Source organism: Salvia hispanica, chromosome 5, assembly GCF_029641045.1.
Source record: "Salvia hispanica isolate PSC_SH4W2 chromosome 5, Shi_PSC_v1, whole genome shotgun sequence".
In the NCBI taxonomy this organism is placed as follows: domain Eukaryota; kingdom Viridiplantae; phylum Streptophyta; class Magnoliopsida; order Lamiales; family Lamiaceae; genus Salvia; species Salvia hispanica.
Window position 1 is genome coordinate 28,989,864 of NC_142696.1, and position 23,804 is coordinate 29,013,667.

General features: G+C 35.4%; 3 protein-coding genes and 1 long non-coding RNA gene across 6 annotated transcripts; 2 read left to right on the forward strand and 2 right to left on the reverse strand.

Moving 5' to 3' along the window:
- Positions 1 to 6,392: 6,392 nt before the first annotated feature.
- Positions 6,393 to 12,328, forward strand: LOC125187220 (protein PLASTID MOVEMENT IMPAIRED 1-RELATED 1). 3 transcript variants are annotated; one of them, XM_048083769.2, is made up of 4 exons: positions 6,393 to 6,515; positions 6,852 to 9,108; positions 9,186 to 10,356; positions 11,725 to 12,328. In XM_048083769.2, exons 2-3 carry the CDS (start codon positions 6,866 to 6,868, stop codon positions 10,327 to 10,329), a joined length of 3,387 nt encoding a protein of 1,128 aa, XP_047939726.1. In that variant the 5' UTR covers positions 6,393 to 6,515; positions 6,852 to 6,865; the 3' UTR covers positions 10,330 to 10,356; positions 11,725 to 12,328. The 3 variants fall into 3 exon arrangements, with proteins under 3 accessions (XP_047939726.1, XP_047939724.1, XP_047939723.1); XM_048083767.2 differs by lacking the exon at positions 11,725 to 12,328 and adding an exon at positions 10,698 to 11,398; XM_048083766.2 differs by lacking the exon at positions 11,725 to 12,328 and having other exon boundaries at positions 9,186 to 10,512.
- LOC125187221 (ankyrin repeat-containing protein BDA1-like) lies at positions 10,513 to 12,259 on the reverse strand. The gene is made up of 2 exons (XM_048083770.1): positions 11,702 to 12,259; positions 10,513 to 11,411 (listed from the first exon to the last, which is right to left on the reverse strand). Exons 1-2 carry the CDS (start codon positions 12,257 to 12,259, stop codon positions 10,617 to 10,619), a joined length of 1,353 nt encoding a protein of 450 aa, XP_047939727.1. The 3' UTR covers positions 10,513 to 10,616.
- A 1,028-nt stretch (positions 12,329 to 13,356) lies between the features above and the next one.
- On the reverse strand, positions 13,357 to 16,009 carry LOC125191234 (PHD finger protein ALFIN-LIKE 5-like). Its single transcript, XM_048088750.2, has 5 exons — positions 15,822 to 16,009; positions 15,576 to 15,608; positions 14,730 to 14,958; positions 14,113 to 14,248; positions 13,357 to 13,831 (listed from the first exon to the last, which is right to left on the reverse strand). The coding sequence occupies exons 1-5, from the start codon at positions 15,916 to 15,918 to the stop codon at positions 13,577 to 13,579; spliced, it is 750 nt and encodes a 249-aa protein (XP_047944707.1). The 5' UTR covers positions 15,919 to 16,009; the 3' UTR covers positions 13,357 to 13,576.
- A 2,485-nt stretch (positions 16,010 to 18,494) lies between these two features.
- Positions 18,495 to 20,876, forward strand: LOC148926596 (uncharacterized). The gene is made up of 3 exons (XR_016130489.1): positions 18,495 to 18,623; positions 19,428 to 19,516; positions 20,685 to 20,876. It is a non-coding gene; the product is annotated as an uncharacterized LOC148926596 (long non-coding RNA).
- The last annotated feature ends 2,928 nt before the right edge of the window (positions 20,877 to 23,804 follow it).

The window sequence follows — 23,804 nt, forward strand, 5'->3', positions numbered from 1 at the left end:
CCAATTAATTATACGACAAAAGTTATATATTTATGAGTAAATAACGGTTACATCTCTCTATGCATAACAACATTTGATAGAATTTTATGATTGTGCATTAAATTTTAAAATTCATGATTATACATTAAATGTAAAATTGACATTTTCTAAAATTTTTTTCTCCTAACGTTTGAGTGTTTTAGTTATGGTAAAACTAATGATCTAAATTAGTTTATTAGAATTAGCCTTTATTTATATATTTATTGCGTATGTTGATTTGATCCATTCTGAAGTAGAAATCTCATAGCAATTTGCCTATTTTTATGTAATAACAATTATATGGAGTATCTATCATAAAGGTTACTGGTATATATCTCATTCAAAATATGAAGTTCATGGCCATTAACTATAGTTAAATCCTTGAGCCCATTATATAAATATTTATGGCAGCCAATTAAAACTTTCGGCCATTTCATCATCAATTTCATGAACATAGACATTTATTCCCAAATTTCTCATGAAACATTAAAATTAACGCTAATAGCAAAATTTTTAATAGAACTACGTTTCATCAATTTTAATGAAGAAAGGACATTTCAAAATTTGTAAATATTCAAATTTATGCCTAAAATTTGTAATTATTCAAAATTAAGGCCAAAACTTGTATGTTTCTCTTTTTTTTTTCTCCATGTGCATGTCTAGATTCTAATTTTAAGCTTAAATCAGTTCTATATAAATTATATAGTTTTTTATGTTGATTCGGAGTCTTTATTTTCTAGTATTAATAATATTCAATGGAAGGTGTGAAATGATTCAAAGCATGGGAAGACCACGTCTATATTATAGTTTTTATTCTTAAATATCTACATTATAGTATCTAAATTATATATTTAAGCTTAAATGGTAATTCTATAAATACCCCCAAAACTCCTCTTTTTATATATGCATAGATAGATAGATAACATTTTAATGGATAATGATTTTCACTAATGTTCAAAACACTATCAAATTAGAGCCAATTCTATGTTACTACGTAACTAATTTGGTGGCCCAAATGCACTACACAATCCTCAAATAATAATAGGGCATATATTGCCCTTCACATGATGTCGGGCCGGAGTGTGGGGGCCACCAAGGCGTCGAAATCACCTTTTTTTGCTGCAATAATATGGCTCATATTGCAGACTGTATATTTTTTTTCCTGTATAACACTTTTGTTATAATCTTTTTCACTATTTTTCGTTATTGAAAAGATATTGAGCTTCGCCCATCTAAGTGTGTTATTCAATTATTCAATTACAAGAGTTTAACCTTATACCTATGGTACTGTGCCAATTTCAAATCACCGTGCGAATTTCAAGTCATTCTTTCATAGACGTAGTGTGAATTAATACACATAAATTATTCGATTTTTAGGGTTAAGCTTTATAGCTATGGTATGTCATAATGACTTCTCAGCTCGATTTGAATACACCGTGCTAACTTCAAGTCATTCTAACACATAGTAATTGCTGCCTATTTCGGCGTCTACTTCATGTACTGCATCACATAATTTTGCGGAAGACAATTTATTTGTGACACAGGATATGCTCTCTGACCAGCCCAAGGATCTTGAACGAAGCAGGCCCAACGTTGCCGACATTATGCCCGCAGATTAAAAGGCCCAATTGCTTGAAAAACTTGGTCTAGATATTGACCAAGTCTTATGATTATCATTATTTAGTTAACCACGTTTCCCAACAGTTAATCATTTAGTTTATTAGTTAGTGGCATAATTTTTTTTATTTAAATTATTCCTTCGCATAACATGTATCAAATTTAAGATAATTTCATAAGAAGTCTAATAAGATTTCACTTGCATATGTTCCAACATCAAAATTTTAAAAAAAATTCAAATTTTTTTAATTTTTTCGTACAGCACAAATATAAACACAGTATATAAAATATGTCAATATAATACATGCAGAATGTCAATGTAAGCAATGTGTTAACATTCTCAAAGCATTGTGTTTATCTTTTTTGATTTAATTAATAAAAACAAAAATTACACGTGACAAATTGTAGATCACAAATTTTCTAAAATCCTATGGTCTTAAATTAATTGTAGTTAGCACTTAAATGATGAGTTGACAATTGATCATTCCCCTGAAAAGCTAATTATTTGTATCCAACGATTAATTTTGTCATAGGAGGTCGGCCCGGGTGACTTATCTTATCTCATGACTATTCGTCGTGGACTCAATCTCAGATTGAGTCAGAGGTATATAATATGACCAACCAAACATGAGCAATCTTGAGACTGAATATAGGCAACCGAGCAGGGCCTTTAAGTATTGAATAGATAGCATCTTATATTCTCATCACCATGATAAATGTATGTTAAGCATATAATAGTGAAAATTATTGTAATTTGTTACACTGCTATTTTGTTTATTTTTGGGAAATTAGTTGTCTTGCTTAAACTTCTGTAACAGGTTGTCACAAGTCTTAATTGGAAATTTTCTTGTGCGTTTTTCATTAATGACTCATGTTGCTAAAAACTGTTTAGATAGATGGCTATACCACCTAATGAATATGCGTTGATATTGTCGACAAAATAAGATTATATCTAAACCACATTACCTAGAAGTGTTGATATCTTGGATGGGAAGATCTGAAACTCCCTGTAATCTCTAAGTTACCTGCATATGCCCTATTTCCATACTTTTTTGCGTGAAAATTCAAACTTTTATTTAGAAACCCAAATAATTTTAAGTTTGGATATTATGTTTAGAGGGGAGTGGTCAATTGTTAACTCATCATTTAATTGCTAACTACAACTAATTTAAGGCCATAGGATTTTAGAAAATGTATGGTCTACAAGTGTAATTTTCATTTTTATTAATAAAATAAAAAAAGATAAAAAAAACTTCAAATTAGGGTTTTGGATGAAAATGTCAATATAGTGTTTCGAAAATATCAACACAATGTTTTGAGAATGTCAAAGCAATGCTTTAAGAATGTTAACCCATTGCTTATATTGACATTCTACATGTATTATATTGACTTATTTTATATAGTATGTTGACATTTCTGTTGTACGCAAAATAAAAAAATTTCGAATTTTTTTTCAAATTTTGATGTCGGAACATATACATGTAGGATATCGTTGGAGTCCTTATGAAATTATCTTTAATTTGATATATGTTATATGAATATAAAGTTTTGGGATCTCTTTTAAAAGTTACTCCCTCCGTCCCGCTTAAGATGACACGTTTTCCTTTTTAATTTGTCCCAACTAAGATGACACATTTCTTTTTTTGGAAACTTTCTCTCTCCAATTAATACACTCAATCACTTTTTCTCACTCCTATTAAAATATCTATCTTTCTTTATCTTTCTACTTTAATACTTACACCCACCTTTTCTCTCTCCAATTAAACACTTTAACCAATAACTCCTAAAATCACGTGCCGGCTAAGCAATGTGTCATCTTAGCCGGGGCGGAGGGAGTAGTTATAACTAAACATGTAGTTAATTGACATTACTCCTATTGATATTTTTTGGAATTAATCATATGGCCTTATTTACGTTTTCCGTTGATCGTATTGACATCTAGGGATTGATGATCTAAGCCCTTAATTGAATATCTAATGGCTATTATTTAGTTGTAGTTAGCATTTAGCAATTAAGTTATGAGTTAGCAATATAACACTCCCCTATGTTTAGAAATCTGAATTAGCATTCTTAATTCATTAAAAATATCCACATGCATTATTTTTTTTATGAGTAGTGATTTAGAGACATAATGTCTCTATGCCATAATACCCCTATGTCTCTATGCCATAAGTACAATTCTTACTTTGATTAATTTACCCTAGGAATGCTATTTAAAGATAGATTTGTATCATTGAATACTACTCATTATACATATTTACTTCTTTGAATATTGAACAAGATTTGTATTTATAAATTACCAAGATAGATTTAAAAAAATGAATCCGATTATAAGATCTGATATTAAAACAAAAGTTAGTAAATAGTAATAACTAGCATCATGTTTATATATTTAATCTAAGTATAGATAAAAGTGGTTTTTTTAGCTTATGAAAGCAAAAGTGCAAAACGTCTTCTTTTATTTAAAAGTTTTATTTTGAAAATTGTAATATTAATTTTTAGTTTTGAATTAGGAATACCAAATTCATATCTTAATTTTCAATAAACAAACATCAACTAATTTTAATTTTAAAGTTAGTTTCTTTTTGCAACTTTCTCCTAAAACACAATCTTTTAAATATTATTTCAAATTGTTCCAATTAAACTTCACAAACATAAGAATTAAAACTTTTAGAAAGTAAGAATTAAAAGTAAAATTAAAAAATTATTAAAATTAAAACTGTAAACTCAATTTGCATTATTTTGTAATCGATGTTCAACATAATGTTCCAAAAATTTCAGAAATGAAAGAAATCAAAATTTTTTCAAGTAAAAAAATCAAATTAAAATTATAAAAGTCTTAAAATTAAACCTTAAACATATTTACTATTATCATATAGTATCAAATTTTAATTTGTTAGATAACATAGTGAATTAAGCTAGGAACTCTAATATTTTACAAATAGATTAAAAAATATTAATTTTATAGCTTTAAAATGTTAAATAGATGGGTTAAGAACATGTAAATACTTTAAACGTGGTTCGACTATAACATTCCAAGAATTAAAAATAAATAAATTAAATTTTTGTCTAAAATTCATAAATCAACAGTATACCCCATCAGTATTCATAAACTACTCGTAGCATGTTATAGTGAATTGAGCTAAGAATTATAATATTTTACAAGAAACAAATAAAATAGTTGCAATATAGCTTTAAGATATAAAATACATGAATTATGAGCAAGCGATTATTTTTTGGAACGAAGTTTAATGTAATGTACTAAAATAAGAAGTTAAAGAAATTAGAATTTTGGAAAGTGAAGAATTAAATTAAAAACTATGAAATCCTAAAAATCAAAACAGTAAATTAACAGTTTTTATTTACAATATAATACTAATATTTTAATATGTTGCATGTTATAATGAACTAAGATAGGAACTCTAGTATCTTAGAAAGAAAAAGAGAACATATTAATTTTATAGTTTTAATGTATAAAATAGGTGATTTTAAAATATATAATTAGTATTTTTTATAAGATTCGATGTAATGTTTCAAAGATCAAGAATTTAAATAATTAATATTAGAAAGTGAAGAATTAAAATATTAGAAACTGTTAATTAGAAGCATCAAATTTTAATTTATTGCATGATATACGGATTGAGTTAAAAGTTATAATATTCTAAAAATAAAAAGAGAAAGTATTAGATATATAGTCTTAAATAATAAATATATGAGTTAAGAATATGAGATTATTTTTATTAAAGTGACCATACCATTCCAAAATTTAAGAATTTATAGAAATTAATATTTTGAAAGGAAAATAATTTAAATTAAAACAAAATCAAACCGTAAACTCAATTAGTATTATTGCATATATAAAAATTTATCTTCTTCCATGCTATACCTAAATTGACCTAAGAACTTTGATATTTTAGAAAGAAAAATAAATTATTAACTTTATAGCTTTATTATTAAACAAATTAGTTAAAAAATATGTTTTTTATGAGGTTTGAGATCTAAATATTAATAGATAAAGTAGGAGAGGAAAAAAAATTGAGAATACATTTTTATTTCATATTATTAATTCTTACGCATTAGAAAATTTTTAGGTATTCAATATACTTTTTCTTATAAATTTCTGAAAGATTTAATTGTCATAAGATTCACCCAACTTTGCGTAAATATGCTGTCAACATATATTTCCCATGATTAAGGTATTCTAATTCATGACCTCATTTAATACTCCTTATTAATGGTTTAGGGGCAACAATATATGTATACAAAATGTAAAAATAATCAAAAACTAAATATATGGTGAAAATTACTATTATATCCTCATTATGGCAATAAGGCTCGGAGACATTATGTCTCTAAAACATTTTCCTTTTTTTATTTCATGCTTGTTATTGTAATTTGGCACTACCGTAAGCTATGGAAACATGTATATCGCAGAATTCAGATTCTAACAGAGTTAGTAACGGTAGTTTATTTTAAAAAAAATGTGTAATAGTAATAAATATAAAGATGAAATAGTACAATTCATTTAAAAATAGCCATTAAAAACAAAATCAGTATTTGTAATTGATCAATCAGTACGAATAGAAAGGTGATGGAATTAATGGGATTAAATTAAGTATTTAATTTTATAAGGGAAAACGGAATTGGACGACGGCGTTTTGGCGCACCGATTAGAAATAGGGGCGAAAATGAGAATTTCATGTAGTATAGGGGCATCACAAAAACTTTTATTTGTTTATTTCTGGTAAATGACAGCTTCAAAACTCCAAAATTTTGAATTGAATAACTCAGAGAGAGAAAGAGAGATAGGGAGACTTGTACTTGTACAGACACAAATCTAGGAGCGGAAGCTACGCCTCAACTATCGAATGATTTTACTTGTAAGATTCTTCACCTCCATTTCTCTACTTGCAAGGATTCTTCATTTCCCCTTCTCCTTCGGTGAAATATGCTTTTCTTGTGTGCTCCGGTTAAGCCTATGCCTATGTCAATTTGGAAACCTTTTTCTTATAATTTGAGAATCCAATCTCCAAAATCAATCGTGTATCTGTTTCTCTTAGCTCTTCTTAGATAGTCAAAGCCTGTATGTTATCACCAAAAAACAGCCGATTAGATTATTATTATTTTTAATTTTGCGATTTTTTCAATTTTTGTTAACATTATTGTGTCTGGTTATGTAATTTATTGGATTTTTTTTTGTGTGTTAATTTGCTTAGTTTTTGAGGTGAAGATGTTGTCATCAAAGGCAGATAGCAAAAAGAAGGGGGGTGGGGTTTCAGGAAATGGGAGGCTTTTGAGCGATATCGAAGCTATAAATAAGACGTTTTATTCGGATAAAACGCTAAGTAGGCTTGCTAGTTCTACGGCTAGTAGTCGAGCCAAGTCGATTGGAAAGTCTCATGTTAAGGAGTCAGCTAAGGATTCGTTCGAGAGGGATAAGAAGTCGTCTATTTGGAGCTGGAAAGGTCTCAAGGCCTTGACTCAAGTGAGGAACCGCAGGTTCAATTGCTGTTTCTCTCTCCAAGTCCACTCTATTGAAGGAATGCCCGCGCTCTTTGATGGCACTTGTCTCGTTGTGCACTGGAAGAGGCGGGATGCTGAGCAGATGACGCGGCCGGTTAGGGTTTGTAGAGGAGTAGCTGAGTTTGAGGATCAGTTGACTCATTCTTGCTCGGTCTATGGTAGTAGAAGTGGCCCCCACCATTCAACGAAGTATGAGGCAAAGCATTCCTCGTTGTTTGTTTCTGCTTGTGATGCGCCCGAGCTGGACTTGGGGAAGCATCAAGTGGACTTGACTAGATTGCTTCCTATAACGTTGGAGGAGCTGGAGGAGGAGAAGAGCTCGGGGAAGTGGACGACTAGTTTCAGGTTGTCAGGTAAAGCAAGGGGCGCAACAATGAACGTCAGTTTTGGATATGCTATTCAGAGCAATAATGCTGAGGTGTCTTGTGGAAAAAGTGTTTCTGAGATCCCTAGCTTTCAGCGTAACAGCACAAGGATGGAAAAGCCCCTGGCGCCTTATGATCAAATGACCGAACCAGATATCTATCCAGCGGGAAGTCTTCCTGTGAGGTTGTCTGCCTCAAACCGGTACACAGAAGACATAAAGGATCTTCATGAGGTTTTGCCGATGCCAAGGTCAGAACTGCTAGAGTCGATGAGTATACTCTACCAAAAACTGGATGAAGAAATTTCTAATACTTCGGTTGAGAATAAAATGGAGTCTGTTTCTTTATCTTCATGTCTTGGCCCGCACAAAGTGGATCAGTCCGTAGCACCTGATGCCGATGAAGAGAATTGTGGAACTGAATGTGAAATTGCTGAGTTTTCGGTCGTAGATAAGGGGATAGAAGGCAAAGAATACGTTGGACCAGAAGATGAGGTGTTGAAGATTGCTGAAGAGACTGGAAATGGTCTAGAAGCTGACTTTGCTGTTGAGATGGTCCTTGGCTCAGGTAGCTCCTCCGATCTCTCACCAAAAGAACCATCCTCTGAACCTGACGAGCAATCAGTACAAATGTGCAACAACGACGCGGAAGGAAAAAACATCTCCGTGGAGGAAGCCCTTGAGCAAGAAATGGAATCCCCGCTAAGTTGTGTAACAGAGGTGGCGAATGAAAAATTAGAATCTCAAAATGAAGAGATTGATGCTATACACTTTGAAAATTATTTGGAGGCTAGTTCTGATTACAAAGATTGTAGCAAGGGGAAATCGCTCGATTTGGATGATATTACTAACTCAGTGGCTACTGATTTCTTGGAGATGCTGGGTATAGATCACAGTCCATTTAGCTTGAGTTCCGAAAGTGAGCCCGAGTCTCCAAGAGAGCGTCTACTCAGGCAGTTTGAGAAGGATTCTCTCGCCGAAGGATGTTTACTCAACTTCGGTATTGAGAATTATCCATTAGAACTTGCAAGCGACATTCCAATGGGAACTGTCTCTGAGGATTTCCACCAACCACAGATATTTGAAGGTTTCAAGGAGATGTCTAGGATGGCAGATGCATTCGGGGCTGAAACTAGGGCCTTGAGGATGGAAGATTTGGAAACCGAAGCCTTGATGCGTGAGTGGGGCTTGAACGAGAGTATATTTCAACACTCTCCACCTGGTGGTTCTGGTTTTGGCAGTCCAATTGATATGCCTCGTGACGATCCTCAGCAGCTTCCACCCCTGGGTGAAGGTTTGGGTTCGTTTGTGCAGACAAGAGACGGTGGGTTTCTACGATCTATGGATCCTGCACTTTTCAGGAATGCCAAGAGTGGTGGGAGTTTAATTATGCAGGTGTCCAATCCTGTGGTGGTGCCTGCAGTAATGGGGTCTGGTGTGATGGACATACTTCAAGGTCTGGCATCTATCGGGATCGAGAAGCTCTCCATGCAGGCTAAGAAGTTAATGCCTCTGGAAGATCTAACGGGGAAGACCATCCAACAAGTAGCTTGGGAAGGCGAACTGCGTCTGGAGGGACCTGAGAGGTTTGTTCTTGTTATTTTGCTTCGGTACTAATTTATAAACAGTTACCGTTACCATAAAATGTATCGTCCTGTTTCAGGCAAGAGTTGGTGCATCAGGAATCCGAAGTAATGAAGAACGTGCATCATGGAAACAAGAACATGAAAGGCTCATCCCGTGTCCAATCCCTTAAAAGGGACGCAGAATATGTGTCTTTAGAGGATCTTGCCCCTCTGGCCATGGATAAAATTGAAGCGCTTTCAGTCGAGGGCTTGAGGATACAATCCGGCATGTCAGATGACGATGCTCCTTCAAATATTAGTGCGCAGTCGATTGGTGAATTTTCTGCACTCAAGGGAAAGACGGTCGATGTTGGTGGGTCCATAGGTCTTGATGGCAGTGGTGGATTGCAGCTGCTTGATGTTAAAGATAATGGTGAAGATGTTGATGGGTTGATGGGCCTGTCGCTAACACTCGATGAATGGATGAAGCTGGATTCCGGTGACATCGATGATGGTGATCTTGCAAGCGAGCGGACCTCCAAAATACTGGAAGCCCATCATGCCACTTCTCTGGACCATTTTCGAGGGAGGTCAAAGGGGGAGAAGAGACGGGGAAGGAGTAGGAAGTATGGTCTGTTAGGCGACAATTTCACTGTTGCGTTAATGGTTCAGCTGCGCGACCCTCTGCGTGACTATGAGCCAGTTGGCACCCCCATGCTCGCTCTCATTCAAGTGGAGAGAGTGTTTGTTCCTCCAAAGCCTAGAATCTACAACACGGTCTCTATGTGGAGGAGCTCTGATGATGATGACGAGGATAAACCAACCAGGGGAGGTGCCAAAGAGGACAATGTTACGGAAAAGCAGACAGAAGACGAGAGTAACGAGGAAGAGAAGATTCCCCAATACAAGATAACTGAGGTGCACGTGGCCGGATTGAAGGCGGAGCAGGGGAAGAAGAAGCTATGGGGTTCTGCGAATCAGCAACAGTCTGGATCACGGTGGCTGCTAGCGAATGGGATGGGGAAGAAGAATAAGCATCCGTTAATGAAGTCAAAGGGTGCTCCCAAATCATCTCCTGCCTCTGAGCCAACTTCAACAACTGTGCAGCCGGGAGAGACGTTGTGGAGCATTTCTTCTCGGGTCCATGGATCTGGGGCGAAATGGAAAGAACTCGCGGCACTCAATCCACACATTAGAAATCCGAACGTCATCCTTCCTAACGAGACTATCAGATTGCGCTAGGAGGTTCAAACTTCTGTCTAATCAACTGTGAGTAGCTTGATTTTATATATGCATATAGAGGCTCTCCTTTGAAGTGAACTAAAACTTTCATTCTTGCCAGTGTGAAAAATGTGAAACATAGAATATAGGTTTGTTATTTTGACTTTACATTTATGATTTAATGAGATCTTTCTTCACTTGAAATGATGACAATATGCAATCTTCTTTGTTCCTTTGTAACATGGAGTATATTAGTAGTATATCACTTGAAGTAAGGATAAAAAAGAAAATCTTTGGTTACATAAATTCTATTCAAGTACATCTTCTTGATCATCATCAATGCCTTGTGAGTCCCTCTCTTTCCCTTTTATCAATCCATACTTCCTCAGAACCCACAAATTCAGGCGCAACACATTCCCGACGAACACAACGACGATGAGTGTAAGCCATGTTAGCACTGATATCTCAGTGACTTCGCGGAGTGTCCCTGCCATGTCACGAGGCGAGATGTGCCTGAGCGTGACAAAGTAGGTGGCCACCTGAGTGCTGATGGCCACCCACATAATCACCATCTGCAGCCACATCCACTTCCTCCGGTTGAGTGGCAACCCACTCACCAGCAGAAGAATTATGCTCAGTGATGCAAGGAAGGCGACGGTGTTGAGGATCATGAAAGCGCCGTACACACCAGGCTCTTGGTATGCCATCACAGAGTGGCCTGCGGAGTGAGGGTCGCTCACAGCTTGCCCGTTCTCGTCCACATAGTAGTCGTCCTCCCAGACGCCTCCGGGTGGGGTCAGCCCTGCCTGGAAGGCCACTGTGGCGATCAGCGACGCCACCACCATCAGCGCACTCTTCCTCCTCCCCAGCCAGTCCGTGGGCTTGCGGCTCTGCAGAGAGGAGAGCCTCTGATGAGATTTTCCTTCATCGGTGATCAAGTCCATATCCTTAGCAGACAAAGCACCCGAGCTTAGAAGGGCGTGCTCGATTTCCATATCTCTCGTGTCTCGAGGACTTTGTCTCAGTAGATCCAATGCTGTCAGTTGATTCTTGTTCAAGGCATTCACTTCTACTTGGTCTAGTTGAATCAGATATTTGATCATCTGTTCCACCAAATTCACTTTCATCAGAGATGCTTGCATGCTTAAAATCTAGTGTTGCCAAGATGCATATTACTAGTATAGGATTGATAAAATGCAAACAACATCTTTTCTATGAACTCTCCAAACTATGATCCGGACCGTTAAATTTCAAGATTTGATGTCGACATAACGTCAACACAACGTCAATCGGTTGACAATGTTGATGTCGTATTGACATCAAATCTTAAAATCTAATGCAGATCATAGTTTGGAATTTGTACAATATATAGAATTTGCATTTGATTACCGACCTGAAATTGCTTCTTGACAACAGCAATATGCAAAGCAGTATTGCCATCATAATCCTTGAAATTCAGCAAGAAATCATCATCAGCCAGCAATTTGGCCGCCTCGAAGCGATTCCACTTGACACAGAGGTGCAAACCGGTCTCGCCTCGGCCGGTGAGCACTCGAGTCAGACCCGGAGCGAGTGCGACCAACTCAGCCAACGCACCCTCCCGCCCCTTGACTGCTGCCACGTGGAGGGCCGTCCTTCCGTCCGAATCCCGCACCGATGCCACGTCACTATTCACGAGAAGCAGCTCCCGAACGACCTCCGCGTGCCCCTTCGCCGCGGCCAGGTGCAGCGGCGAGAGGCCGCGTGAGTCACACTCGGCGGCCAGCTCAGGCCTCCGACTCAGCAGCTCTGCGACGAAGCTGAGGTGGCCGAGCATGGCGGCCGTGTGGAGCGGCGTCTCGTCGGCGCAGGAAGCGATGATTTTGTCGAGAATCAGAGGATCCTCAACCATGATCTTCTGTAGCTCCTCTAGATCTCCTCCGAAAGCTGCTTCCGCTAATCTCCTCTCCATATCAGCTGCCGTAGCAAAATTCACGTTTGTTGAAGAAATTATATGAATGCCTCAAAATATCAAATCCAACTACTATTGAAGTGAGTTGAAAATTCAAATAAATAGGCCTCGAGAAAAGGTTGACGAAAATATAGGTCGTTTCTTTCTACTCCTATTTATTCCATTCACTTTGCCATATATTTGTGGACATATTAATTAAGGAATAATATTTAGTTAACTTTACTAATCATACTACTCTCACATCTGATGTATTCCTAAATATAATAAAACTATTTCGAAATCTTTCTCTCCATTGAATAATTAATTCGTTCATATAAAGCAGGTCAAAAGGAAAGTGCTCCGTATATCAGGTGACAGAATATTCAACATCCATTATAAAAATAGATAACAATGGGTCCTGCACCAAAAAAAAAAGAAAAAAGAAAAAGGAAAAAGATAAAAGATAAGTGTAAGACTGTTTTAAGAATTAATTATATTCCAATCCTAATACGTTTGTAGTAATATCTAAACTCTTTTATTACTAATGTGGTAGGACTCATTCTTCACTCACAATATTTTAATTATTTTTTCTCTCTGCCCCTCTCTTACTTTAACAATTTTACATTAAAACTTGTGACAAACCAAAATGCATATTTTTTGGGAGAAACAAAGTATTTTATACTCTCTACTTTTTCCTCTCTACTTTATTACTCTCACCGTTCCACAAAAATATGCACTCTTTCTGTATTTTATACTTTTTACTTTTTCCTCTCTACTTTATTACTCCCTCCGTTCTATAATAATATAAACTCTTTCTTTTTAGTCCATCCCACAAAAATATGCACTTTCTAATTTTAGAAAATCTCTTCTCTCTAACGAGGTGGGATCCATTCTCCACTAACAATATTTTACTTACTTTTTTTCTCTATATCTTTCTTACTTTACTAATTTTATATTAAAACCCGTGCCGTAGTAACCCAAAGTGCATATCTTTGGAGACGGACGGGAGTATCTTTTTATTTAACATATTACGCTCATTTTTTTAAATTTTAGTGCCGAAAAGAAATACCACAACTACTATGAAACATAGGAGATGAGTAAGAGAGGGAGAGAGGGAATTTGGTGCAAGAAAAGTGAATTGGATAAATAAAAAGTTAATGACAGCGGAGTGCAGATGTTTTAAGCTTTTACAAACCCTCTACACCGACCTATTGCATCTAAATAAACAGTAGCTAACTATCATCACAAATACGACTGACTATTAAATAGAGTGCTCAGACATATCTTCTTCCTTCTTCAGACAACTAGATGGTTAGCAGCAGCCACGATTATAACTCCTCAAGGCCGTGCTCTTTTATTAGAGCACGTCGGGCATTTGTATTGCTTGATGTGCTCGGCCCTAGCAGGCGTTATCTTCACGCATTTCCCATGGAACCATCTCTCACATATGTCACAGCAGATCCAGAACTCGTCCTGTGCGTAGTTTTCTCCACATGCTCCACACAACGTATCACCATGCTCCTCCTCCTCATCCTCCTCCTCTTCGTCTAATCCCTCACTCTCATCCTTTGATGGGGGCTTGGACATTTTTTCCTATCATTCACAAATCCAAGCTCCAACGATTACTTCAATCATACAAACTTGAAGAATCACCCAAATTGGTTGATTACTATGGTTAAGGTGAAAGTTCACACAGCATGGATTGATTGGCTTGCAAGACTAACATTCAACTGCTAACACAAATTAATTAACAAACCACCAATTCATTAACTACTTTGTATATAGCACTTGCACTCAGGTCAAAGCTAAATACAGAAAATTTTATCAAAACAGTAATGTGCATGTCTTCATGAACAATTGAGACAAGGATTTACCATTTTTAAGTTTGGCTTAGATTTGTTTCCACTGTGAGTTGTGGCACCCAATTTATCTTTGAACTGCATCTTTGAAGCCCCAGTCACAACCTCAAAAATTGTAGGAAGATCGTTTATCATATTGAATAGGCGTTTCCTGCATCCATAAACCATGAACCCCTTGTTCAAAAGAATGGCACCCCACAAGACAATTAACAACATCAAACAGAACTCTTTTATACTGCAATCCCAAGGTACATTAGAGAATAGGTGTAAGTTCACTAACACAACCAACTGCCGAAAAGTTCCTATTGTAAAGAATGCTTAGGGTAAAATTTATTGAAAAACTATGGTCATAAGAGGACAGCCAAATGAGTGGAAGAAAGAATACAGTAATTCTTCAAATCATCAGCGCATGGAGAGTGGAGACAAAAAAAATCCAGTAGGTATTTGAAATGCAGAATAAAGTTGAGAACAATATCAAGTCATATTTATCGGCATAAAAGAAGCAATTTTCCTTCAATAAAACCAAACCTCACAAAGATGACAGAAGAAAGGAATTCAACACAGAGGAAATAAAAGAAAATGATTTTTCAAAAGGATATTCTAAAAAATTCATAACTTACAGATTAGCCTACCTGTCAGCTTTGTCAAAACCAAATCTTGCACCAAAATAGAAAGCAACAGAAAGTAGCCATGCATCGCTGTGGACAGCAACTAGAGCCAACCAGTCTTTCTCTTGCATGCCATCTCTGGCAAAGTTTATACCTAAAGCAGGCTCTGGTAGCTCCGGAGGCACCTCCTCAGCAGGTAGATTAACTTCCCACTGCTCGGTAGGAAATCCATAAAGGCATAGATTCTCCTTCTCTACAAAATTTTCAACGTGTGTAAACACAATATAGAATTTTGTGGACTAGGTAATAGGTAGTGGAGCAGATACCAAAGATAAGCTGTGTCAACAAGCTAGATGATACGCTGAAGCCAAAAAATAAGCGCTAACAATTATAGAACGAGCATGAGCACAACATTGTAAACTAGAAAGGAAGGGGAAACCAGTAAACCGACTCTTAAGATTGCACAAAATACTAAGCAAAAATATAACGATAACTGTAGGAAAATGTTTGAACATCGGATGCATGGACAACTGAAACAGATACACATTGCTTCGGTTCACATACAACTGAGAGCAAAATTATAAGCAAGAACTTATCCTTTACAGTAAAATTATTTGCAAAAAAAACTGAGCATTGCTTTTTTAAGCTATGATTCCAACCCGTATTATCTCATGACAACAAATTTAATACTATCAGATACAAAAATCAAAATCATAAAATACTCAACCATGAAACAGCGCAGCTTGTACCGTCATATCCACACAAAAGGAAAGCGAAATTGTCAACCAAATAAGCAAACAAACTACAAAATCACCCATAAATTCACTCTACTAAACCACTTTAATCAACCACACAACTCCAATTACTCACCAGGATCGCAGCGTTGAAAAAATTCTTCAACATCTGAAAAAGGAAAAAAAAAACAAGCACAAATTCAGTATTACAAAGAGCGCTACAAACCAAACAAATAGAAAACCCTAAAGCTCGAAAATTACATCGAAAAGACTACCCAATTAGACCAGAAACCCTAAATCTCGAAAAAACACAAATAAAGCTAGAGACAATTCCAATTAAACCAACGAGAAATGACAAAATTGAGAAACAAAAATAACATACCGGTGGTGAGAGCTTTGATCAAGCCAATACGCCTACCCTTGAAATCTCGGAAGACCTCTTCCACAGTGCGAGGGCTGTTGTGCGCGCCAACCTCCATAGCTAATCCGTACAATTTTTCACGCACAAACACGCTGCAGTGTGTGTTTTGCAGTAAATAGTTTCAAATATAAACTTGCAAGTCAGGAGAGGGAGAACAAAGAAAGGGAATGTTAAGGGCATTACTGGAGTTCCTGTGGATTGCTGGGGGCGTTTTGGGGATATCAGATATGGGGTGTTATTGGATAGGGGTTTTTGGGAAATTACACTTTGATTCCCACACAAAAGATGTACTCTCTCTGTCCGCGAATAAGAGTCATATTTTTTCATTTTAGTCCGTCTGCGAATAGGAGTCTCAGTTCACTTTTACTATAAATGGTATCCCACCATCCACTAACTCATATCACTCACATTTCATTTAAAATTAATATATACAAGTGGACCCTTATTCCACTAACTTTTTTCCATCCACTTCTCTTAACATTTCTTAAAACTCGTGTCGCCCATAAATGAGACTCCTAATGGCGGACGTAGGGAGTAGAAATGTTATACTCCTCGGTCCTCAACTTGATTAGCCCGTACTTGGACTGCAACCCGTGGGTTGACGTTGTGGTCACTTCGACTCGATCGTCCTCATTGTTGGACCAGCTGCCCCATCTCCACTCTGGAGCGAGCCCACCGAGCCACTTGGGGAGGCTAGTGAATCGGGCTTGTCAACAGTTGTTGGAAACTTGGCTACCACATGAAGAAAACTATTTTTCGAAGAGTATCAAAACTTGGACGATGAATCTATAAACTCGGAATCACACAATATTTTGAAGTTACAACTAGAAAAAACTCATGCTTAAAGAGCCTTCAGCGTCAAACCAAGAAAGGGAGGGGCGCAATATTTTTAACGACCGTAAAATATGATACATATATACTACATCTGTCCCTTAAAAATAGAAGCTATTTCTGTTTTGGTCCTTCCCTTAAAAATAGATACTTTCTAAACTTTCTAGTTTAGGAAGTGGACCCCACAACCACTACTTCATTACTTTTTTCCTTTCTCTTTCTTACATTACTCATTTCTCTCTCTCTTACTTTACTAATTATTCTCTATTATTTTATCAATTGTGCATTAAAACTCGTATCATTACATAAGTTCTTATTTTTCAGTAATATGGTTAAGGGCGGGGGCAAATGAAGTCATTAGGTGAAAGCTACTAGGGTAAAATTATCAAATCGAGTTAGTAATGTGTATTTTCTACAAACCAAACTTTTTTCATAGAACCAAGAAATTCTGTATGAAATCCCCAAACACCTCTTAAGCATATATAATACGGCCCAACATAGACCCTAACCAATTGTTGGGCCCAATTATAATTCAATCAATATCTAACAACTTCGTTTTCATAAATAACACGAAGACAACGATTCGACACCTCATTGATTTCTGTGTGTGATAATATTGATATTCACCCCCTTCTTTCTGTAGTTCCTTGTTAATTTTGCAGTTTCCAGCTCCAATTGCAGAAAGAAGTCTTCTCCCACCTCCGATCTGAATTTTCTTTTTTGACTGAATCAACTCGATCAATCATGAGTTTCCTTTTCGGGAAGAGAAATATCTTGGAATAATTATTTATTTCAGTTCGTGGTTTCTCATCTCTTTTTTTTTTAAAGGGGAGGAGGTGTGTGGGGAGAAATGACTAAAAGATATGTATGCATATTTATATGATCAGAAATTCATGATCTTGACTAGAAGATTTGTGGTTATTTTTCACTTTATTTAGTGCAGGGTGCTGTTTTTTAGATATTGAATTAGATATGTAATTAAGGTTCTGAATCACTGAGAGTTGAGGTCATGATCTTTGTAACACCCCGAAAAAAAATAAAAATGACCTTAGTCGGAAATTGATTTTCCAATTAGGAAACCGGAGAATCAGGACTCTTGTCGAATAATTCGATTTTGAAAATAGTGGTAACTAATAATATGATTAAAATGTTATGAGAGTGAAGATTTTGAAATAGTACATGAATTAGAAAGAGTGGAAATGATATTAGAAACTAGTATAAAAATTATTTGTAAGATGTTTTCGCATATTAATTCGAAATCGGGAAGGAAATAAATTGAAATATTAAAAGTGTATGATTAGAAGTGTTTAAGTGAAAATTTAGTGTTAAAAAAATAATATAAGGTTGGAAATGGAGAGATTAGAACAAATATATTAAGAAGTGTAAAACTTGTATATCAGGTTTTCGGTGATTGTTTCGACGACGAAAATTGCCAAATTAATTAAAATAATGAATGAGGGGTTTTGTAGCATTATAATTAAGTATTATAAGTATAATTTGAATAAGATTGAGAAACAAATTAGGATTTATACAATGTTCGTGTAGAAAATTCGATAGAAGGCCATTTTGGTCTTTTCACATGAATTAAATCAATTCTTTCTCTTTATTTGAAAAGTGCCGATTTTTACCCATCAACTTGGAATGAAATGGCTGCAAATTTGATCTTAAATATTAGAGAGCAGTCTAGAGATAAGTCTTTACAAAAGGGTGTATTTGAATGTTGCCAAGTGTCTCATTTTTTTTTTAGCCATGAAAAATATTAATATTGGGAGACTAACTTAAAAACATGAGATATCATATTTCTTCCTCATTTTTTCTTCTCTACCAAAATGTCGACAACCCCTCTTCCTCCCTCCATAACCACTTTCTTCACAAAATTCCATCTTTATTGATGAGTTGATGAAGCAATTGCATGATTGGATTATTTTGGAGGTAGATCTACCTTTCTATCCCAATTTTGAAGCATATATTTTGGTATTTCAATTAGTTTGAGATGTTTAATTTTCAGACCTCATGACTTAGGGCAATTGATTGATTTGATTCTTTGAACTAACGTTGAATACGTAACATTTAGCCGTATTTGATTATAGTTTAAGCTTTGCTTGGAATAGATTGAGCATTTATTTGTGAAATGCCATAGAGGACAAAACCCTAGGTTAGGGATGCTGGGATTTTATTATCAGTTTGTTGGAAATGGTTTGGGAATGTGATATAACATGTTTCTCTTCATTAGTTTGAAGTGGATTAAGTCCTCTGGTTTTCAGTCTCATGTTCCGAATTCTTTAGCACGTTTCGAACTGTCAAAACATTGATTTACCAATTTTAAAAATAAAATGGGTCTAGAGGTTGCCTGATTTTTATGGAAAATTTAAGAGTTCATTTACTATATGTATAAATTGTTGGGTAAATGTTGCCAGAAACTGTTCGATTTTGGTAGTCTGGGGTGAAAGGAGAATATCTCTCGAACCATTAGGAATTTTGAACTGAATCTTGTTGCTTTGTAATCTAGACTTCCTGGGGTATTTGAAAATATTGTTTTACACCTCTGGAGCCTTTTGAATGAATACAGCACGTTAATGAGAAATCAATCCAGTGCAGGTCATATATTAGAAGTTAAATGATGAATCATGAAATTACTTTACATTTAGGATATCAAATGAGGATAAAGGAAAGGATTTAGTTTATAGTAGTATCCTTTCCTTATAAACTAATGTGTGTTATCATGCTATGAGGTAGCTACACCCAAATCATAGCAAAGGAAAGGAAAAAGGATCGGCGAAAGAAGAAATGTCGAATGGAAAGGTTTGGACATAAACGTCATCCAGGTAGCATGCTCGACAATTAAAAAGCCTAATTCTCTTATGTGCTTTTATGTAATAATTAAATGTCCTTATGAGATTATATGTGACTTGTTAACTCGATGAATTATGATTAATTATGGAATAAGAAATTCAAGAAGCAAACTATGAGATTGTGATGAATTGTTGAATGTTTTGGTTATGAAAAAAAAATAAAAGGGCAGAATATAAGTTTATGTTATGTCCCTACTTGGTCGATTACATTGAGTCATAAGGTAGCATATTCTCTAAGAGAAATTAATTCCTGAAATTAGTTTACACTATTTCATACATAAGATTCTGTGCTAATCAGTGACACAATCTGTGATCTGTATATGTTATTTATGATGTGAATTATGTGAAATTTGGGTATGTGATGGTATGATGAGAGTGTTGGAATTTAATCTGCTCATTTGAGGTGATCTGGTATGATTAAAGTTGCTGATGTGTTATTTTAGAAAATATTGATAACATGTACTGAGATGGAAATGTTATACTTATACGCCCCGTGTTTGAGTATATTCTGTGGGTACAATTGGCATGCCATAGGACGGCAGCGCTGCATTATCTGCTATCCCTCGTCTTCTGGATAACCGAAGCGAGGATCGTCTGTGTCTCTGATCTCTATCTCTGATTTATCTGGTATCTGTCTGCACCCTAAATGGGTGGTCTGTGCGGAGTCCTCTCAAGGACAAATATCCGCGTCTGCATATGATTCTGTTTCTGCTTCTGATCTGGTCCGCGTACCCTAGTCTGTCACTAAGCACTTAAAGGGGCTATATGTGTTTGATTATGTGAAAATGTTGGTGATCTATATACGTGTTAGTGTGTAAATAATAATTGGTGATATGCATTATACTTTGTATTCTATCTTATGTTGGTTTACGAAGTGATATATGATTATAAATCTGGTAAACTCCATGAGATAGAGATGATGACTGTTGATATGTTCTTGGATTGATTTTACTCATTGTTGGTTTCTGGGCATGTGTTGGTAATGGAGAATGCTTCCTAATTTATGTTAGAATTTAATAAGATGATAATAATATGATAGATGTGGGAATAATTGGTACATAAAATAATAATAAGAATTTTAAGTTGTATATTTTTTTGCTTGATGAGAAATTTTTTGGCTAAAGTGTTGAGTATGCTACAGGTTAGTCGGCATTGAAGAGTACCAGTTGATGTTTCTTCATGTCTGTCTCAACGCTGCATCCTTGGCGGGTCACTGAGCTCTATTAGTAATAGATCTTTCGAATGGTTAGCTGTAGCATGTTAGTACTAATATTTTATACTAAGTTACTTCTGCTGTAACCGTAAATGTTAAATAAATTTAAATATTTGGTTTTGAATGGTTTAGAAAATAAAAATTTTAATTGCCATACTTGAGGGTGACATTACCTATTCGTCCTGCAGACGCCGGGTAGGGGGTGTTACAAGTTTGGTATCAGAGCCTAGGTTTAGGCGTTCCTAGGCTTCTGGTTGTGTTAAGTTGGTTTAGACACATGTCACATAGGATGTTGAGTCTTTTGTCGATATCAGTGACCCGATGCAGCTGCTACTACTGTGTATTGGTAAAGAAGTTTGTCTAACGAGGATTTGACATATAATGTAGTTTAAAGGTTGCCAAAGTACGAGATATGAATTCCCGTGTGACCGAGAATTTAGTTATATGGGACTGGCCACCCCATATAGCTCGAATCTCGGTAGTCATTTTGGGTAAAAGATTATAAAGCTTTAAGAATGTGATAATGCTTGTGATTTGTATACATGGTGTGTTCGGAGGAAATGTTATGCATTATACAGAGGATATGATATCTGATATATAGTGTGATTGGAGGAAATGATACATGATATGTGATGTGATGTAAAGAAATAATATGTGATATATGGTGTAATGAAGGTAATACGATATGATGATTGGTGTGATAGGAGGATTTGATCGACCCCAGGCGGGTGCATTTTGCTTTGCACGTATACCTGTGTTTATTGCTTAGTACACTGATAGAGATCAAGCTAATGATCTCCAGTATCTCTTGAGATCATTTTCATTATTGTGGAGATTGATGAAAGATTACTTTAAATGTTGAGGATTATTTTCCTTGTTTATTTATATGCTGATTCAATTGATATGGAATATATGTATGATATTATAAAGATGAACAAAATACAAATAATAATTGAAGAAAGGAAAATGGTGGGTGACCGAAGGAAATAGCAAATCTAGGCTTTTGGACGTTATGAGGTAGGGTATCAAGCATTAATACTCATTTCTCTTACTTAAATTAATGGTTATTCTTATACAAACAAATTCTATAATAATATGATTGACTATTAATATTGTGTGTTAATATGAAATTGAGTATCCGGTTATGACTTTGCCAAGTTATAATATGTTATCGGGTGATGTATGTAAAGTAGATAGTGATTGATATGCTGTGGCAATTTATGTATTCTATGAAGGAACTCTGGGGTTCAATTGTTATGAATATGAGTATAAGGTAATTTATGAGAAACATGAACTGTGAATTGATATTGATTTATGTTGAATATGATGATGAAGTGGACGAGAAATGAATATGCTCATATATGTGGTGTGATGCGATTAGAGGAACTGAGATGCGATATTTGGTGTGATGGGAGGAAATGTTATACGATATATGGTGTGGTGAGAGGAGATGTTACTTAATGTGGTGTGATGGGAGGACATGCTATATAATATATGGTGTGATGGGAGGAAATGCTATACAGTATTTGGTGTGATGGGAGGAAATGAGATACTGATATTTGGTGTGATTGGAGGAAATACTATATGATATATGGTGTGAGTGGAAAACTTGATTAGGCCTCACAATTGGTGTGATGGGAGGAAATGAGATGCTGATATTTGGTGTGATTGGAGGAAATACTATATGATATATGGTGTGAGTGGAAAACTTGATTAGGCCTCACAATGGGTATTATGCTCAGTCCCAATACTTGCGTTTGTCGCTAAGTATACATAAGACAAATATGATATGGTTTGAGTGGAGAATTTGTTTAGACCACAAATATGTGATAATGTTTGTGGAATTATACTAGAAGATATAATTGATGCATAAATTGGTATATGTGATTATGTGTTATGATATGTGATTGTGTGAAATATGTGTACAACTCGGATATATCTTGATATCTGCTATGTGAGAACAAGTTTGGTTATTTTTGATTCTGTGAAGTTTTGATACAAGTGTTGGCAGCATAGAGTTGCTGACGTGATTTGACGTTGCATATGATGTTCTTATTAGTGAACACTAAGTTGAATTCTGTTATATGTTTTGGAAAGTTTGAATGCATGGATGATAATTTCTTTACCGAATGGGTATGTAAAGTTGATTATATATATCGAATAATCTAAAAGATCGAGTTTTAAGCTTACCTGGTCATAATTAAGTGCAACTGCTGAAGGGTCAAGGGTCAAGTCTCTAATATTTTAACTAAATTTGCTAAAGGAATTAGAAATGGATGAATCCACACTCTTGTGAAGGGAATGTATAGGACGAGTACTTGCCCTGGTGAGTTTGTTCTAATTGCTTGGTGTGTGTATAAATATGAACTAAAAATAAGAAGTAGGACTTTGGAGATGAATCAGGATTGGTTTAAAACTTGAGGATCAAATAGGGAACTTAGTTTGATGTATTTAAATGAGTTTGGAGTACATTGATAGGCATAAATATGATTTTTAAAAAAAAAAAAAAAAAAGCTTATGTTATGGGGTTGTAAAGAACCATGAGAAAGATGATAATTAATTTAAGGTTTTGGAAGAGTGTTGTTAGGGAAAAGAGAGGAAAATCTGTCCTGCTTGGTCCATAATATACACTTGGGCAAATAAGTGAAAACATGTGATAATGTCTACTATAATATAGTTGATGATGTGTATATGATAATGTGTATTAGCCTACTGATAATATGTGTTTGAATGGTAATGTTATCCGTGATTCTTAAATGTATTGGCTGTGGATAAGAATGAGATATATCCTTTGTATTTGGCTTCGATAAATCATATCTAGTGTTAAGTTTTATACGCCAGAAAGCATCGAAATCTCTGAACATGTGGATTGATTGATACATGATATGGAAGAATAAATGTGCGCTAATGAGTTGTGTGTCCTTGAAGATGAAGTGTATGAATATTGGATGTGATATGAGTTGGATATGTATGCCCTATACGGGGAACTTGTATGCCCGAGATCTAGCTATATGCATATGAAATGTGATATGATATGTGTGCCCTTAA

Coding starts and splice junctions, on each gene's coding strand:
- LOC125187220 (XM_048083769.2), top strand. CDS start 6,866: ATGTTGTCATCAAAGGCAGATAGCAAAAAGAAGGGGGGTGGGGTTTCA. Junction 9,109..9,185: donor CGTCTGGAGGGACCTGAGAG/GTTTGTTCTTGT, acceptor GTCCTGTTTCAG/GCAAGAGTTGGTGCATCAGG.
- LOC125187221 (XM_048083770.1), bottom strand. CDS start 12,259: ATGGAGAGGAGATTAGCGGAAGCAGCTTTCGGAGGAGATCTAGAGGAG. Junction 11,412..11,701: donor TTGTCAAGAAGCAATTTCAG/GTCGGTAATCAA, acceptor TTGGTGGAACAG/ATGATCAAATATCTGATTCA.
- LOC125191234 (XM_048088750.2), bottom strand. CDS start 15,918: ATGGAGGTTGGCGCGCACAACAGCCCTCGCACTGTGGAAGAGGTCTTC. Junction 14,959..15,575: donor TTTTCAACGCTGCGATCCTG/GTGAGTAATTGG, acceptor AAAATTTTGTAG/AGAAGGAGAATCTATGCCTT. Junction 13,832..14,112: donor CTAAGCCAAACTTAAAAATG/GTAAATCCTTGT, acceptor TGTGAATGATAG/GAAAAAATGTCCAAGCCCCC.